This window comes from Chaetodon trifascialis, chromosome 17 (assembly GCF_039877785.1).
Source record: "Chaetodon trifascialis isolate fChaTrf1 chromosome 17, fChaTrf1.hap1, whole genome shotgun sequence".
NCBI lineage: Eukaryota > Metazoa > Chordata > Actinopteri > Chaetodontiformes > Chaetodontidae > Chaetodon > Chaetodon trifascialis.
In genome coordinates, this window is record NC_092072.1 from 14,286,844 (window position 1) to 14,306,170 (window position 19,327).

General features: G+C 42.2%; 1 protein-coding gene across 2 annotated transcripts in view; it reads right to left on the reverse strand.

Moving 5' to 3' along the window:
* Nucleotides 1–6,776, reverse strand: part of LOC139345616 (electrogenic aspartate/glutamate antiporter SLC25A13, mitochondrial) — a 45,788-nt gene extending 39,012 nt beyond the window's left edge. Inside the window, exons 1-3 of one of the 2 annotated variants that reach the window (XM_070984330.1) lie at nt 6,691–6,776; nt 5,444–5,497; nt 5,145–5,287 (exon numbers count right to left, since the gene is read on the reverse strand). In XM_070984330.1, the coding sequence (XP_070840431.1) occupies nt 5,145–5,287; nt 5,444–5,497; nt 6,691–6,702 (209 nt within the window). In that variant the 5' untranslated portion in view covers nt 6,703–6,776. Of the gene's footprint in view, nt 1–5,144; nt 5,288–5,443; nt 5,498–6,548; nt 6,613–6,690 lie in introns of those variants that run through there. The other variant, XM_070984331.1, reaches the window with a different exon arrangement.
* Nucleotides 6,777–19,327: the final 12,551 nt, after the last annotated feature.

Consider the following 19,327-nt stretch of genomic DNA (forward strand, 5'->3'; position numbering starts at 1 on the left):
CGAGTGTGACAGTAAGAAAATAAAACATTTTAAAAAGCTCAGTGTGTGTTCCCAGTCTGAGCTGGCAGCTGGTATAGAGAGGGCCAACTTTCACAGAAAAACAAGAAAGTATTAAATATGAAGTTTTATATTTTTGCATGCCATTTTAAACAAGCAGACAGGCAAGGAGGGAGTTAGGAGCCAGTGAGGGAAATCGAATTCTACTCAATATAAATATAAAATAATATGCAGTTCAGAATGAAAGTCGAGAGACGCCAAGCTGGAAAAAAATTCAAATGATCGAAATGTATTTGTCTGCATCGACGCTGAAACACAAGTTGAAAGCAATTAAAACAAATTAGTTTTCTCTTTATATCACTTCCTCTCTTTCCAAGTCTGTCAGCGTTCTGATAAACACTAGTTTATCCCCTCTCTCCGTATAGTAACACAAATGCCCACATGCATTATCAACAAGAAATAAAAAAACAAACATTGCTATTGTGTGAACCCACTGAGAGCCCCCGTGGGAGAATCCTGCTGTGGAGAACCGGACCACACAGTCTAGCCTTTATTTAGGCCCTGGTTCACAGTTGCCACAAGTCCATTATGAATTTCACAAATGGCTCTGATAATTACATGAGGGGTCAGTGCTAATGAGCCGTCCCCGAGCATCCATCTATTAAACCTATTTCAATTTCCAATGGGGGAGAATGGAGAAAGGGGTGGGGGTGCAATGATTACATTTTCCTATTTACTGTAATTAATTATGGTACTGATGAAATTTAGAGGTGTTGTTTGGACTCGGAGTGTTTCAGGTTTGCATGTGGGTGCTCACGTGCATCCTTATATGTACTTACAAGAGAAAAAACACTATAGATGAAACACACTGAGAAGGAGAAAAGCTGTTCAATGACAAAGTGCCGGTTATCAAAATAATACCCAGGAAAAGGAAAATATTCCTTAAAATTGGCAAGAGCCAGAGATACCTGATAAAGGTTGAAAAGCTTGTTTAGATTACTGGCTGAATGTAGTCTGCAAAAATGTTATTCTTCCCGTCAGCCATGAGTGGAAAAACCCAAGAAGCTAAAACAGTTGATACAAAGGACTCAGATCAGCATTTGGTTTCAGAACTCAGAAATACATACTGGTATGATGGCATCTATCATACCAGTATGTATTTGTGTGTGTGTTGGAGAGAGAGCTACGGAGGAACTGTGAGAAATATGGACAGGGAATAAACGTGAGCATACAGCTCTCCTCAGTGGCAAATCAAATCAGCTGTCATTTCAAGACAAATTGTTTTATTAACTAAGCAGGTTGTTCTTAAAAGCAGGGCCCTGCTGATGGCAAGTAGGTGGAAGGGGGCACAAAAGCGCACTGCTGCGACCGTGGATCCACTGTTAAAAACAAAGCCAATACCATTACTGCAGACGCTGCTGGCGTATTATCAAAGTCTCCAATAATGATCATTCTTTTGTGACAGATGTGTACTAAACTCTGACATTATACCTCGGTAACGTTGATAAAGCAATTTAAGCAGGTAGAGGCTGCAGTGCAAAGGCTCAGAGAGCACTAGTGTTCCCAGACAGAACCGAGGGAGAAAGTCAGATCCCCTTTTTTTCACACGCATCAGTTTACATGCACGCCATTCGTCCGTCTGTGTTTTCCCAGACATGGATAATCAGCATATTAGTGTAACTGAGAGGGCTGTTGATCATGAAGGGATTGGACCATGGTTTAGACTGGGGAGTCCAGAAAAGATCCAGGGGGCATCTCCATAACACACACACACACAAGAAACATTCCATGTACTCGTAAGCATTTACACACAGCTCTGTAGCCAGGGATGAAGCTTATGATGGTTGATTAGCAGCGCCATGACGGCTGCAAAATGATTACCACGAGAGGGGATGCCATCGTTTTGTTTTTTTTTGGGGTTTTTTTTGCTATGCAGACCCAACCCCAACAAGACACTCAATAATCAAATCAACTAACAGCATCTCCCAACCATCAACTGCTATGGCATGTGTCCAGGGCTGCCCGATCCATGTACGCAGCCCGGGATGAACTCCGGAGACAGGGCTAATGTGATACTGAAGTATGGCATCTCCTAGTGTGCTGTGCACTCACTTTACTGCGCAGGATTTTGTTAAATCTTTCCACAGACATATCTGCGACATGTATCAGACGAGAGATGTAACAAGACATAAACAAAGGCTTGATTCAAGCATGTGGTTCTATAGATGACAGCTGAATGATGTTTTTGTTAGGGTGCCAATACAAAGCAATTTAAACTGTCTGCGATACGTCTGTCCGGCGTAAAAACTCCACCCTATATTCCATATATTTTTGTTTGTTTTTTAACTTATCTTCGTCACCCAGCTTTTATCTCTGTCTCCTCTCAGCAGGCATCTAAATACACTCCTCTGAGCTGAAAACCAGGCTTGGAAACATTGTTTACAAGTAACATAAATGCATGGTGTTGGTTAGGCCCGGCTGATAGAAAGACAGCTCTCCTTCGTTGATAGTAGTGGGAGAGAGGGGCCTAGAGGGGTTTCAATAATCCCCTGTCCCTGGCATCTTGGCATTGTTACTGACAGCCTTCCACCCACCTAGAGTGTGCTTGCACACACACATACGCGCGGACACACCCCAAAAACACACACACACACACCCAGGTGAGTGCTAGCTGCCAGTATCTGTTCGGTTTCTAAGAGTGGACACCCACCAGTCCAAGTCCAGAATGTCCACAGCAGCTGGCAGACTGCTATTTTCCCAGCACGCTCCCTTAACAAAGTTTTTTTTTTTAAACCTCCAAGACTCTATGGGGGAAGTGGGGTTTTTCACACTTGAGCAGATGCTTCTATCAAAATATCAGAGGGAAGAAGGAAGAGAGAGGCAGAGAGGTAGGCAGTTGGAAAGAGCCAAAAAGAAATGAAGGGATCTCAGAGTGCATTATGGTACGTGAGGGAGTGTAAGGAAAGCGATGATGAGAGCGGAGGAATGCAAAGGAAGTCAAAAGCGGAAAAGAGAGCACATAAATAAGTCGGTGAAAGAGGAGAATCTTTAAACCGTCTCGTTGTTCTGTATGTCAGCGCACACATACACAAAACATTTGATTCCTGGAAATTGAGACATCTCCACCCTCCAAACCATGTCTCTCTCTTTCTCTTTCTCTTTATCCATCTATCTGTCTCACTGTCTCACAGGGAGCGGCAAGAATAAGAGGGAGAAAAGTGATTTCCACATAACAGATTGTTACGACTGTCACTATATCCCCTGATTTACACAGTCGCTGAGGGGGAGGCAGACAAATGCATTTTCACTGTTTACATCCCCGCACACGCACACACACACACACACACACACACACACACACACCAATCCACTCTCATACACACTCAAACACACAGTGGCATCTAAGTAAAATTTCTCTCACACAGACACACTCCAACAGAAAAGTAAGCGAGCATGCTGCCTGCCATCCGACCCCCTGCTAAATCTATTACACCTGACTCATCTTCTTGAAATGGAGTCCTACCTGGTGAATACAGCAGCAGGCGCACTAGCTTCAAATATACCACACGCATATACCAACAAAAACTTATTGTTCACAAACGTATTTGCATGAGATTGCGCAAGCCAGATGGAAATACAGCTACTAAAGTGGTTTGTTTTGTCTTGCGCCCATTCTTTTCAAAAGGTTTGCATGGACAAGCGCTTGAAAAACAATACATCCGCATTCCCAGGTAGCGCTGATGGTGACCACAACTCTACTTTTCTATATCCATTTTTTTGTGCTCATGAGACACAGGTCTGCAGAATAATCATCTAGACTGTCTCATCAAATCATTTATCTATCACAGTTCAGGAGGAAAATAACATATTAGAAAGTATGAGCATCATAAGGCCTTTACAATGTCAACTGTAAAAAAACAAAAAACAAAATCACATCTAAACCAAGGTCTAAACAGACTTATTTTCCCCTGTTTTGCCCCCATATCATTTCCATTCCCCTCTACAAAACCAAAATGAGGTTTAGATACAAAGCCTGGGCCATGGGTTCCTAATAGATTTACCCTGATGCCACGGCCACCATTTATCCTGCTCCAAAGCCGCACAATGCAACGGAGTGCTCCTGAATAGCATGGGCAATTACAGTGCATGTGTGTGCTTTTTATGTCCGTGTGTGCATGCGCGTGTGGGTGCCTTGCTCTCTCTTTTTCCAATTCCAAAACCCCCACTACTCCATCTCACCGTCCTCTGCTCGCGCACGCGCACACACGCGCGTGCGCGCACACACACACACACACACACACACACACACACACACACACCTTAAAGCAGATGTAATAACATGAAACTACGCAGCCATGTGCACTTTGCTCTTTGTAGAAGCCCAGGTGGTTACCATGGCAATGTGTTTTTTTTTTTATCTTTTTTGACTTACCCTAACATTTTATTACCCATCATTATGTGTCATTAAATACATACATATTAATGTAAAAAACAGGGGTGATGGGGATGGGAGGAGGAGTAAGTGTGAAATTGGGGGTATATCTACAAAGAAGGAAACACCTGAAAGGGGCCTTTGGTGGTTTGATGTCTCTTTGCTATATAATTCAAGTATGAACATCCCTCTGTGAATTTTTTACACCAAAGGATTCAGTCATAGGTTTGTTTATAAAATGCAAAATAACACTAGAAAGGTAGTCACACCAGATCAAAGGGATACATAAAACATGTGCTGATAGCTTTGATAAGAGTCTTTCATAAGCTTACTACTTAGCAGTTGGCTTGATATTAATGAGAGGAGATAAATTTGTGGCTTAGAGAGAGACTCAGCACAGCAATTTCACAGTCAGATCAGCAACTTCTACCGCAGGTATTTTCAGTCAGTAATGATGTCGATCCTCATGAGACACACTGTTGTTGATCCTCTATTTTCGTCATTTGGTAAAAATACCCACGCTATATTTGCCCTCTAGCTATCACATTTTGTGCCACACATCATTCAACGTGCAAAAGCAGTCACTTCATAAGTATACCTTGCAAGGTGCAATGATCATGTCGTGAATTCCACTTCAAATTCAGTGTGCCTGCACTTTAGTTTAAGTCAACTATAAGATCGCCTCATATTGAAAGAGAAACATCTGAACACCAACCCATCTTTCTTCTGATCTACCACTCCAGCCAGCAGCTTTGTGGCCTCGTCCGACAGCCGGATGTCTGTGTGGGCATGAAGAAAGCGGCTCACAAAGTCCTGCGGCGACATGAAGCACTCATCATTCTTCTTGACGCTGGCATACTGTAAAGACAAAAACAGACACCAGATGCAAGGATGCACGCTGAGCTTTAGAATTTGATCAAAAAAGAAACAAACATAACATCGAATGACAAGTGAAAGGCTTCTTTTGTCAAGGCAAACACAAAAGAGAAAAAAAATACATAGGTAAAATACTACCTTTTCAAAAATGGCTTTCAACTCAGCAGGGTCGGCCCTCCTAGGCAAAACTGCCTGCAAGACAATGAGTTAACAGTTTGTGAATGTGAGAACACAATTGCCCACTTCGCATCATGCATCATTTGAGCAGCATTGTAGAGGAGCGGTTCACATTGTTTTATCTGAATACTCTCAGGGGCCTGAAGATGTACACATATTCAGTAATTCATAAGAAAAGAGAAGTATTACAAAAAACACTAAGAAAATGTAACATCAACATCAATACATATCTCAGATTAAATATTCAAAACTCAAGGCTCAATCTCTAGCTTTTTGTGGAGCTTGTGACTGTATCCCTTGGTGTCATCACCTGAATTTCCATCTTTGGATCATGTAATGACACCTGAGCAAAATCCAGTCACTATAAAAGGCAGTAGGTTCAGAAAGCTCTGGAAAAAGACAGTGAGTGAACAAGGAGTTGTTTTGAGATGTTTCATCACAAACTTAATTGTGTGTAGCAGAAATATGCTTCTTGTTTCCTTGTGATGTCATCTCCTCCTTAATCATCTCGCGACCCCTCAGACTTATATTGCGACCACTTGGAGGGTCCCAAACCCCTGATTGGGATCCACGGTGAAAAAGATGATGGTGCTGCTGGTGTGCAATTATCCACATTTGAAGTTGAGAAGTGCAACGTGTGAGGGTGTAAATTAAACCAGTTTCTGAACATACTGGTTGTGTACAAAAACAGTGACAGAGCAGACGCATTAAAACGTATCTTCATGCGTGGAGAAATGTCTGACACCTCAAAGTTATTCACAGGGTCAGTACAACTATTAGCGTGGTGCTAACGAAGGTTAACGCCGGTGACTACAACCGGCTTTTCAGCAGGCAGACCAGTAAACCGGGGCCTGAAAGAAGCATGGTGGATTAAAAAGCAGCAACACTATCATTACTGCCCCTCACATCATTGTTGAAACGACAGCTTAGTCAATTCGACTGTTAGCAACTGTTAGCTAAGTGTTCATTAAGTTAGCGTTAACTAGCTAACCGGCTACAGTAAAGCCTCAATGTCATTGCCGTATGTCCAGTGTTAACCTCTAGCACATCCTCTTAGCAGGCTAACCGGCAGTTAACGAGCCCTCCGGCGAGGCATCCTGACGGGCGGGGACCTCCGGAGGAGACACTCCCGGGACCGAGCACATCACCGACAAGGCGACAGCACCCCAGAAAGAAGAGAAGCTGACGTGTAAAACTCAACAGCTTACCTTTGCTGCCATTCTATGCAAGCTCACTGTCAAATAGTCCCGTTCACTTCCTCCTGCGTGACGACGTTCCCATGGAGATCACGCGCCGGTGCAGTGAAAGGAGGATGAAAGAGGATCAGCTGTGCACGTGGTGCTGGGGGCACGAGAGGTCAACTGGTCAGTGGCTTGTGCGTGTCAGATCCATTAATGTTTACAGTACGTGTGCATGTTTGAGAGGGAGAGTTTCTTTATCTGCTCCAGCGTCTTGTATTAAACTAAAGCGATTCGATGCAAATTCCGTATGGTCTCTCGGTGGGGAAGCATGAAATCAGCTCGTGTCACATCTCTGGATATGGGATCATTATGCATGGATTGCTGAAAGTACCAGTAAGACACATTCCCTAAGCAGGATGAAGTGACAGAAATAATCGTTTCTCATTAGTCAGTCAAATCTTGGGATGTCCTGATCACTTCAGTCTTACAGATTCTTCAGTACTGAGAGTGCTGGTGACAAGCCCATAGTGTTAATTAAAGAGTTGCAGTTGCACAGTATATAGTAAGTCTGCATAAAAATTATTAAAGAAATTTAAATGGCCCTGCCTGAAAAAATCTGCATCTCAGGTTTCTATTGCATTTTGTATCCTATAATAATTTGTATTAGTGAGAAGTGTCAGTATGGATGCATTTGGATTTGGAGACAGCCTCTTTTTTTGCAGTGTAGACAAAAAAACAAACAAACAAAAAAAAACTTTAGAGTTAACATTAATCTGTGAAATACCATGGAAAGCATGCAAAGAGACCACTAACAATGTGGGGGGTTGCTGTGGCATTAAGAGATGGAGCCTTTTACTTGTCTGTGCCCAGGGGCCCATTAGCTCATAATCCATCTAGTGATCCTGTAAACAACTGGATTGCTTCCTTCCCTCTTGAAAACCTCACCAACATACACCAGTGCATGTGCCACTTAATTATACTTCCCCTGGTGTTACTATGATATGATTTTTGACCTTCAGTCACAGCAAGGTATTTAAAAGTTTCTGCTGCAATATTCACTCTAAGTTTTATTATGTATTAAAAATGGCAATGCAGAAATAATGATGTGGGTTTATTCTTATGCACACTGAATCTTCGCTGTACTAAGGAACAGAGGTCTGTAGACATCAGAATAAAAGCCATAGTTCCTTCTTCACACCTATTCTTTCCTTGCAGTAAATGGTTCCTATACTTTATTTCCAGCTTTTCCAGCCCATCTGTGCTTTGTGCCAGGAGGGAAAAAGGTGCAGAGAGAATTTCATGACTACAAAAGCAAAGGTTAACATTACTCACAGCATAAAAACAATTTAAAAGGGAGCAAAAGGGCTCTAATGGCCCGACAGTCTTCAAAGAAAATGTATTTTGCGCTCAAAATAATTCATAGCTTTTTGCCAGTGGCTTTTCAGCTTCCTGGAGACCCAGCATGAACCACTGTATTTTTCCCAGCAGGCTCTCTGCTCCTCGCAAAATGGCCTTCGCTAGGGCATACCTCGCATCCCCTCCAAATATTGACAGCACCGAGTCCATTGCTTATTGGAAAAATGGCTGTAAGTAATGTTTTATCAGTCGATGCAATCTCCACACCTGTATTTTCCCCTGTCATATGACAATATTTGACAAGATTAATGATTTGATCCCATGACATTTTATTTTCCATCACTGTCAATCTACCAGCAAACAACTCACTTACTTGTGGCATTTGGTGTTGGAAAGCATGTAGCAGCGTTTACTTCGCTCGTGTATTATTCATGAACCGCAAAATTTACTTGAGACATGTAAACGACAGTGTCTAGCAGCTTTGACATGAAACTCTTGACTGTTTATGTGAACAAATTCTTGAAAAATTCCCGTCAGTGAAATGATTTTTGCTTTGTTAGAACAGCAGCTTCAGCAATCAAACCAACAATGATTCTGTCAAGCACCGCAGAGTAAATGGGTAATAATGATAAACCTTGTGACCTTTGAACTTCCATGGCTTGAGGGGTCTCCTGCCCATGTCCCCAAGGGCCCACGCGTCCTGACAGCTTGAGCGATGAGTGGCGGACGGCTGTCTCAATCTGCATCCTCCTATTTTTAACCCACACTAAACATAGAGCTTCCAAAATAGACCCAAGCTCTAAACAAATGATTAATAGGGCACTTAGGGTCTCCCCACTGACCAGCGTATCCCTATTAACAGCCAATAACGGAGGCCCTCTGGGGTCAAAAGGTTTAAAGGCTTTCTAATAAAAGTAACAGAGACATGGGGATGTGTTTTGGGGGAGAAAAAGTTGTGTCTCAGTTTGAAATGCTGACAAGTTAATAATCCCTTCTCAAATGGCCCTACCGCAGTAAAATGGCCAGTTTGTTCTTACTTTTATTGCTATCATCTGTCAGTCATTCACATCTTTCTCTTTTTTGCCTGCCTCTTCTTAAGTGGACTGAAAGAGCTAAAACAGCTTTACAGTAATGTTCGCGCTGGGGCTTTATTCTCATTCCCCACTCTTTCTTTTCTTTTTTGCTCGAATGTGAATTCTCATTGTAGTTTTAGGCAGGAAATGCCTAATGGATTCCCAAAGACGTATTCATGACATGGTAATGAGATTCAAATTTGTAAGACATTTCTGACCTGAAAAAAGAGGCCGCTTGTGGCAATGAATAGAGAATACCGTTTCGCAGTCACTCTCCCTATTCCTAATGCCATTTTTAAATGCATGCGATGGAGACACAAAGCAAAAAAAAAGTGTTAAAATGTGGAAACATCTGAGGAATGTATTGATCTGTCACTTATTGCCAAAACAGGGTTTCCGAGGGTTGATGGAGAACATGGGTCAATGGCAAGTTGTACTGTAGCAAAATGTTCAACTGTATTATCCAGCTGTAATTGATTTGTTTTTCAGATGCTACATTTTATCTAAATTCATCAACCACACGTGTATTAATCTGCTGCTGAAAATAGTCCCAAACAAATGCACTGTTAACACCTGTTTGTGTAACATTTGCCAAAAACTACAGTGCCCAGCTGTTCCGGGAAATTACTGAGCCTTTAAAAGAAACAAAACTACATATTTATGAGCCACAGATTTACATCTTCAGTTGGAACCAACAGAGGATGAGTGCCACAGACAAGTTAGGGAAGTCAGCTAGTACTGAGAGGCAGACTAGCATATTGCTGTCAAATAATATCAGATTTATCTTTTAAACATCAGTCAAAAATGGCAGATGTAGTACAAAGCATAGAGGTTGTAATTGGTGATAATTGCCAGGATGCAGAGCTGTATCAAATCCAGCTTCAGGCAAACAGGAAAAAACGTGTTTTTTAATAAGCTTAGTGCTGAACAGAAAGGATTATGATGGCTTGTGGTGACTTTGATTTATTTAACTCAGTGAGCACAATTATTTTAAAGTAAAAATAGTTAAAAGTGGAGATAAATGGTTTTTTTCTGGTATCAAATCAGCAAAACCATATTTTATGTCCCTAGCTGGGTGGCCCCGACGTAACCCACAACTTAATTCTTCAGAGAATTCACTTTTTGTTTTGTTCGATTTCAGCTGATGCTCTTAATCAGATCTGTCATTTGTGAGGCGTTGAATGTCTTGCTCAAGGAAACATCAGCTGGACACATGGCTGCTGAAGGACACAGTGGCTACAAACCTGCAACCACTTGATCATAACCACGTTACTTCCCCTTTAATTAAGTACGTTTCATGGAAGAACCAAGATTGATTCCAGAGTCGTTCCAGATCTGTTCAGCATTTGAAAAATGCAAATTCAGACATGAAAACACCCATTCTGCAATGACAAACCATTGCAAACTTCACACTTGCCAAAGTGGGAATTTTATATAACTTATAAGTGTCACCAAAACCACACAGTAGACAGCCTGTCCAGATCGTGTAGGACAAATCTGTTTTGCATAAAGGACGAAAAGGTGGCGAGAAGATAAATGATGGGAGAAAATAGCATGGTGGGGCCATTCTTGTGAAACCAGCCTTCTAATCCATCTAACATGCTGTATGTACAAGGCAAAAAAATGCTTCTCATAAATATTTTGACATTTTTCATGCTTCTTTATGGTGGACTACCTCTTCCATAGGAAAAACACTATTTTCCTAAAAGCTATTATGTACTTTCTTTATTAGTCATGTAGGGAGCTTATTAGCAAAATAATGCAGTTCACTCTGTTTGCATAGTCTGTGCTGTCTCTCTAACAACAAAACAATGCCTCTTATGATCTACTTACATTTCTCCAATCAGTCGGTTGTCAAACACTATCCTTAATCATCATACATAACATGCACTGCATTAAAGTGGCATTCTTGTAAACACCATATCTGTAATAGCGTGTGACAAGCCGTCTTTGTTTATACCATAATAACTGGGTGTTTGAATAACTTCTCAATGACTTTAAGTAACCAGCCAGACTCACTCTGCTTCCATTCAGCTGTGCAGCCTGATAACCCGCCCTGACGTTTGGCACGGAGTGGACTGTGAATTATACCAAACAGAAGGGCTGAATGGAGCTCTCAGTCATTTCACCTGTGGTCTTGGGACATGGGGGCGCATTTCCTGCACACGCATGACGGATGCAGTGTATATCCGCTTGTCTCATTATGCAAATGTTGACGTGTGCATTCATAAACATGTGAGATACGTAAAATGAACATCAGCCCGGCCCGTAAACACACTTAATTGAAGCATCAGCTTGCTTCCTCTGTATGCTCTTCCTCTTTTCCATCTGCCATGAAACGCTCCTGAACCTCAAGTCGGTCTGTCTTCGCTGCAGCTTCTGGATGAATCTGTTTAGCATCTTTCACTTCAGATGAAGTGCTACACTAACCATGCTTCAGGGCATCTGGGATGGGCCGGGGACCTGGCAAAGTAGGAGAAGGGATGGATGGGAGCCTTGAGATGGTCCAGACAGGCTAGCGGCAAGGCTCGAGCTCCTCTCTTCTACAACAACAAGGACCCACACTGGAGCACGCTCAGACCCTGCAACCCGAGAGGGCACAGGGGTCCTCCAGCCTGCCTTGGGTTGGGATAAATGAACCCAGATGCTTCCCGTAAATGTAGAGCGAGCAGGCTGCAGGAATGAGGGCGGGGGAGTAGGTGGCAGCAACAGAAAAAGAGGAGGCTCTACCTCTTTTTTTTTTTTCTTCTGCCCCTGGTTGAGGCAGTTATCTGTCAGATTCCTGTGCTTTCTCATAACCACTGATCACAGAGGCCTCCGTGCAAGGAGCATTGTGGGAAATTATCAGAGGGGCATTTGTCTTTGAAGGAAAATGAGAGCAGCAGCAAATCTTTAAGTCCTTTCCTGTTCCTCTTCCTGTCAAGCTGCCACCTGGACTGAGAGAGAAGGAGAGAGCGAGAGTGAATGATGATCGCGTTTGTCTAAACGACTTAACTGAAGTTGGAGTTGGCACAGGAAGTTTTAGAACATGACGCAAAGAGTGTCATTAAATGTGCTTTTATTTTTATAATTCTTTTCAGTCCAAGTTGCAGGGTGAGGATGGAAGTGTACAATGCATGTCAATAGCGGCAGTATGCTTTGCAGATTTTCCAAAAAAACATAAATTTGCATAAAAAAAGGCAAACGATGCAAGACAGGGCTGTGATGTTTGTCTCGAGCCCCACAGTGTTTATTTTATTCCCTCAAGCTTGAGGAAAAAAAACATGACATCTTAAAGCCATTGGCGCCGTGACAGATGTGAATGCAAGTATTTGTTTTTGTTTAGAGTTAGGATTAAATGCTTCATTAGGGGTTCCAAAAATTTATGGACATGGTTGCAACTTGAAGTTGAGTAATGAGGACATAGTTTTAAAACCCATCCCAACATGTAGTTCTGGACATAGGAAAAAAAAAGAAAAAGAAAATACTGCATTTATCTTCAACATCTGGATATATTCCTGAAAGCTGAGACTTGAAAAGATGAGCCTGTATGCAGTAGCTTAAGTTGTGTGAGTCGAGCACAAGACGTGATAGTATGTTCTCTGTCTGACTACAGCCGCCTCCCAGCATATTATTTAACTCCATCCATCCTCAGCTCCTGTTCCTGGTTTGGCTTTAATTGTATCACCATCTTTAAATGACATGAGGGAATTTCACATTTCAGAAATGAATGCTCTCTGCTGTTGGTTTAAAGAAAGCAGGTCGACTTATGGTTGTTTTTGGTGGAACTGATGGAAAAAAGTTGTCCAGATGTAGATGAAGAATAACACAAAGCTAAGCTAAGCTAGCCAGCTGCTGTTGTTCACTTCATATTTACCACACAGACATGAGAGTATCAATCTACTCATGTAACTCTCGACAAGAAAGAAAATAAGATGATTTCCCAAAATGTCAAACTATGTTATAAGTGCTGATTTTTCTCTCAACAGCGCTGCATCATGCATAAAATATAAGTCTTCCCAAATAATGCAACAGTAGGGAGTTTCATTCAGTCATTGGGACATAGAATTCACACATCTAGTCTTCTTTTCTTGACTGATTTTCACTTGTTTGTCCAATGGTCCACCTGCAAAGTGCAACCCTATCTTCAACCAGAGGTGGGTGGTGTACAAAAAAAACTAAACAAAAAACAAAACAAGATGCATGAAAGCACTGGAATGCAGATATGCTCTTCTGTAATGCTTCAAAGCCCCTTTTCCCCTGCAGACTGCGGCGATGTGTTTCTCACTGGGGGACCTCAGGAGTAACCTGTGTCACTACCAATCTGCCAGGCTCCCCTGATGCCATCCAGATGCCCCATCCTGAAACACACACCGGCCTCTTTGTTTGCTCCACTTGAGGTTTAGGGCCCTTTTTTTTCACCAAGTTGGATATGCACTAACACATATACAGATGCACGCCCGCTTACAACAATTCACGAGCACTGATACACGCTTTGAGACCAGCATGATGCTGAGATGCACACTCAAGTGAGCTCAACGCACATGTGCGCACATCCACACTCACAAACCGCCCCCTGTCTGAGGTAGATGCAGCAATGAGAAATAAACAGCAAATTTCCTATTGCTTTTCACTAAGTCTTGCCTGTTTTAGCTCACTCCTAATCTGCCTTGCCATGTCGGAAGACCAAGAGTTAAATTAGAAAGGACCAAATTTCCTGAAATGAAATGACTGTCAGCTCAACTTTGCTCCATCATCTCAGAAGAGTGCAAGAAAAAGACGTGTCATTCTGCTTTTGGGTAACGAACAGCAAACATAGTTTAAAATATTAAAAGCAACTGTGGTAAAAGGCATCGATCTCAAATGAATTATGAAAGAAAGTTGAGCTGTTTCAGTCTGCCTTTGATCTTGGAGATTTGTAGTGAGGTCAGCAACATGTAGCTCCTGTATATGTCATCGTGGCCATTAGAAAGTGTTGATATCTATCTGATTAGGATGACAAAACAGCAAGCACCTGTGTTGGGGTGTGCGTATGCGTGCATGTGCTCATGCATCACCAAATGTCATTCACATCTGCTCTTGAACATGTGCTTGCATTAATGTGTTTGTTCGTGCGTGTACATTCTTGTAAATTTGACTGTATTTGGAAGTGTGTGCATTTTTGTTCTTCCACATCTGTGTGTGTGTGTGTGTGTGTGAGAGAGAGAGAGAGAGAGAGAGAGAGAGAGAGAGAGAGAGAGAGAGAGAGAGGATGAGAGAGTGCATGCCTGCGTGGTGTGCTGGCTGGCTGTCCTGCCTTGAGGGGAGATAAATGGCTGAGTGTTGTTGTTGTCCAGAGAGCAGACACTCAGACAGCCGCTCACACATGATTAATTGTTTCCTTGTTGGGACTGGGACCAGTTGACTGTGCCTGGGCCAAGGCCTCCCACCCAGCCTTACCAGACACATGTGTGTGTGTGTGTGTGTGTGTGTGCGTGTGTGTGCGTGTGTGTGTGCGCATGTGCATGCGTGTGTGTGTGTGTGTGTGTGTGTGTGTGTGTGTGTGTGTGTGTGTGTGTGTGTGTGTGTGTGTGTGTAGAGAGTGATGAAAGACAAAGACAGCAAAAGAGAGAGAGAGAATATTATGTCCTACTTTATGAGTTTGTCTGTCGTTGAAGTCTTTTTTTTTTTTTTTTTGTAAAACATGTGCTATTGTTTTGAACCCGGCCACACAGTGAAGTGGTGAGGTTTTTGGTTGAATGTAGTGAAAATGATCGATGTGAACTGAGGGGATGATTTGTCCTGCAGCCTTTTTATGTTCACTCGAATTGGATCGTGAAATGTTAAAGGTCTTTAATGGACTTTTTCCTGCAACTGTTTCCCTCCCTCGTGCAGTTGTGATGCAGATACTGTGACATGTAATTAACCATGCTCTAATTACTCGATCCAACTGAAAGGAGCTCTGGCTATTGCCTTGAATCGTGGCTGCACATTGATTTCTCATAGGTCAACACTGCTCAGGTTGATCTACGGTGATGCTGGGTTTCATGGGAGTGCATGAGTGAGCCTGATGATTGATTAATTACAATTATCAGAGGCCTGATAATTCACCAGAGATGATAATAACATCAAGTGTGCTTTATTGCTCTGGTGGAAAAAGCATCTCCGGTGTCTAAATTGTCCCCCCTGTTAATTTCTCTTCCTTCACTGTCCAATGCTTTTAAGTGCAGCAGGACAGGTGGATGGCTGATGCGCTGTGTTCAAATATTGGACGTTTGGGAGGGGGATGGGGCTAAAAACCAGGAGCAAATATAGAAAACAAACTCCCTAATTGCCAGGTATCATGGGTGTACGGGAAGGATACGCGGCGGGGGGTGTTGTTGCCACAGACGTCACAGTTAAAAACACGCTGCCATCCTCGCAGGGCCATTTGGCTTGGTTGAACATTGTGGTTTAATGATGGCATGAGGATGACTCACATGCAACACTGATTCACTTTACATTAAACTCTTAATCACAGCAGCTATTACCCGAACCCCCCACCCCCCTTGTGTTGATAAAAGTAGGCTGCTGGACTCTATTAGGACTTGTGTTAAATAGATGCAAAACATTTAAGCTACTCAGTGAGAATCTGTTCTTCAGTGATGTGTGTCATTTAGGCAGGTTTTATCAGCCTGAAATAGGCAATGTTGGTTTTTTGGGGATATGACCACAGTCCATAATGCGTCACAGATGCTGATCGCATAAGTCATACATTTACTGCTTTGCGAAAGTAGAGAGCAGAAACAGTGAAGTTGAGAAAAAGTGTTAGAAGATTGAAGGCTCTAAGCCAAACTGTGGAACAGATATATAAGATGGAAAACCTCAATTTTACGCCTTTTTAGACTCCATGTTTGGACAATCTACAGGGTGCAGGGAAAACACATGTGCAAACAAAATCAGTTCCTTTTTCTTCCTCAACTAGTAATTAACTAGTAATAAATTAATCTTTCTTTAAATAGATTTTAATGTGTAAATTAAAGGTATCTTAGCCCTCACAAATCATGTGAATTTCACTGGAGTCAGGCTGCAGAGACACTGCTAAGCTAGGCTAGTTAACTTTTATCAGCACCAGTTTATCAGGCGTTCTTTTCTTTCCGTGCTATGATTAGATTTTACTATTGCCTCATTTATGTGGTATAGCAAACTAAATTACTGATTGATTTTTCAATTATAGGAAGCAAGTTAAACAGGAAAAGGCAGGTAAATTAGCTTTAGCGAAGGCTAGCTCACCTGCTAGCCATAACTAGACAGTTACTGCACTTTGCTCTTTTTTTTTGCCTCTTTTTTTCTAGTTCTTCCAAACTTTTTCCCCCCCAAATACAAATTTCTCTGGCATATTAATGTTTCAGGTCAGATTCTGGTCTTAACTCAGCATTAACCAGACATGTTGTTTTGGTTTTGTGGGACTAGCCTACTACATATATTCCGTGTGCTCTGTTCTTCACGTTTGTAAAATTATACGTTTATCTGTCAAAGACCTGCGAGATGGATCATGTCATAAACTGCATGGCTGAAACAGGGCACTCATAATCCATCTTGACATCAAACCAAAGTCTTGTGTTTTCATAGTGATTCAACCACCAGGGATAGCGTTAAACTGAAACATACCCATCTGTTTCTTTCTGTGTGCCAACACGTCAGATCGGGTTAAAATCCGGACCGGTTTAAGTGACAGTGAGGCCGTGGCGTGATCCCACACTGTCTCAACTATCCAGTGTCATGTTCACATGCTCGAATGAGTTTATCCTCCTATTCACTTGAGCTGCAATGACTCTCATAAAAAGACAGAGAGGTTTTGGAGCAAAGCATGAAATATAACCCAGGTACTGTATCTGTTAGTTCTATGTGTAACTAGGTGGGGTGAAATATTTCCAATCTAGATATTTATGTTCCTCATAACCACAAGTAAGAAATTTTGGGGGAAATACGGTGCTCGATGCACACTGACGTCTTTTTTGTAATTGTGGAATGAATGTGCAGTGACAGAGCTGGATATGTGCTGCAGCCATGTTTAGAAATTAGTTTCTTAGTTAATTTAACATTACAAGAGGAAGGGCAATAAACATCAGATTAGAAACTAGAGAAAGATAGGAACATTTTAACATTATGAGAAATACAGTTATTTGCAGACTGATACAATCTGTTTGGTAGATATAAGGTATGTAGTCAGTTAACGCAGCTTAGCACAACGAGCGACTGGCTCTGTTAAATGGTACCAAATCCCACCTATCAGCACCCTCTAAAACTCAAGACATTAGTTTAATCTATACAAAAACTGAGGTTAAACAGCAACAATTGAGCATTTTTTATGTGAGATCAGTTGCCAGAGAATTTCTTGCCAGCAACCAGTAACTTCCTGGCGTCCTCACTGATTGCCTGGCAACAGCTCAGGGCAAAGAAAAAGTCTGACACGTAATCCCCGAAGAAAACTGGCAACTGTCATTTTTACACTTTGGTTTTCTTTTACAATTAGTAAGCTTTAGAGGTGCTGGCAGGCTGATTTTGTTACCATTGGACAGAGCCAGCAGGTTAGCTGTTTTCCCCTGTTTCCACTCTTTATGCTAAGCTACACTCACTCTAACTCTCCACCAGAAAGGAAATAAGCTTATCTACCAATATGGGGAACTTTTGCTTGACTCAATGCTTAAAGACATATTTCTGTAGTCCTTGATATAAAGATTGCAAGGATGCTGGAGTTCAGGCACATGGCCGACATCATAATATTTATACCAGCATCAATAAATCAATAAGACTTTGTAGTGCATGTTATGCTCATGATTTTCAGGCAGACTCATCCCTATTTGAAAGGCTGTTGTCTGTATGGTAACGCATTTAGCGTAACAGAATATGTATGATCACAAAAGCGCTGGAACCCATTGAGCCTATATACATCACCACTTCCTTTGAATGGGCCCTTTGTTGTGATTATGTGATATTGCGTGCAATGCATAATTCACATTTTGTACATTTACTGCATGCGTACATGCAGTAAATGCCGCCTTCATATGTCCACATTCTTGTCTTTGTCATACACCACATACAGTACAAAGATAACGTTTCTGCGAACCACATTTTACTTTGCACATGGTATTACTGCTGTGTTTTTAGGTGGCACAGATTCTGCATTTCTTCTGATATCATAGAAATGGGAGAAAAAAATTCAAGACAACAGAGGATCATTTTGATGAGATGAATGAAGCTGAAAAAGTAGCCTGTGGTCAATCCATACTGGTTAATTGAGGCAGTTAGGGTAGAAGCGACTTAAAAGCCCCAGTCCTCCTTGACACTGATGGCTGTCCTATAAGAGACCCTCAGCAGGGTCCTCAGGTCTTTTGATGGGGCATTCGCCAGTGTCCTTTGGGACAGCTTCACCCCCCACAATAAACAGGCAGCCCTTTGTCACTGGGAGTAGGGGGGTCTGAAGGGTTGCGCCTCGTTATTATTTTCTAAAGTAATTATACCTTATTATCTGTGTTTACTTTAGCAGGGGTGCGAGCGTGCAGGTGTGGGCCATTCGGCAGTGGGTTGGCAGTCTCACTGGTGAACGCACCCAGAGTGTCTTTTTTTTTTTTAAAAAAAAAAACTCTCTCCCCTCCATCTTTACTTGGAGGTTTTGGGGGGTTTTAGTAGTAGTATTGTAGCCCCGCTGCTAATTTCAGCTCAACAAAAGAAACGTGCAATTAGGGCTATTATAGTAGCAGCTGCATGCTTCCTGGCTGTGCAGCGACAGCTTCGTCTTCTCTCTGGCTCGGTGGTGAGGGGATTGGGAAGGGGAGAAGAGCAGGGCCTGCAGCGGTGGGAAGAGAAATGGTCACAGTAGCCCCCAAGTATCTGCAGAAAAGAGAGGAAAATATAGCCTGGGAGGCTGGTGTGTTTCCTCAGTGTAGACACAGCAGGGACTCTCGCCCACAGACTTGTGGGCCTTGAGAACAATGGATCTGCCATCTCCCAACATGAAGTGTTATGAAATAGTCCTCGCCACAGTTCCATTGGCTGCTCTCTTGCATGAAGTCATGTGGTCTCAGAACTGCGTGGGCCGAGGGAAAACTATTTGCAAATAAGAAAATGCTTTTTGAAGAAAAGAGCCTTTAAGAATCAGTTTACAGAATGTGCAGCCTTCAATCGTTCCCATAGATCAATCCAGAATGTAATCTGGTGAAGGGATTACACATGGCTTGGATTTCTTAATGAAGATTAAACCATGCTATCATTGACCCGAGGCTTTTTATTATTAT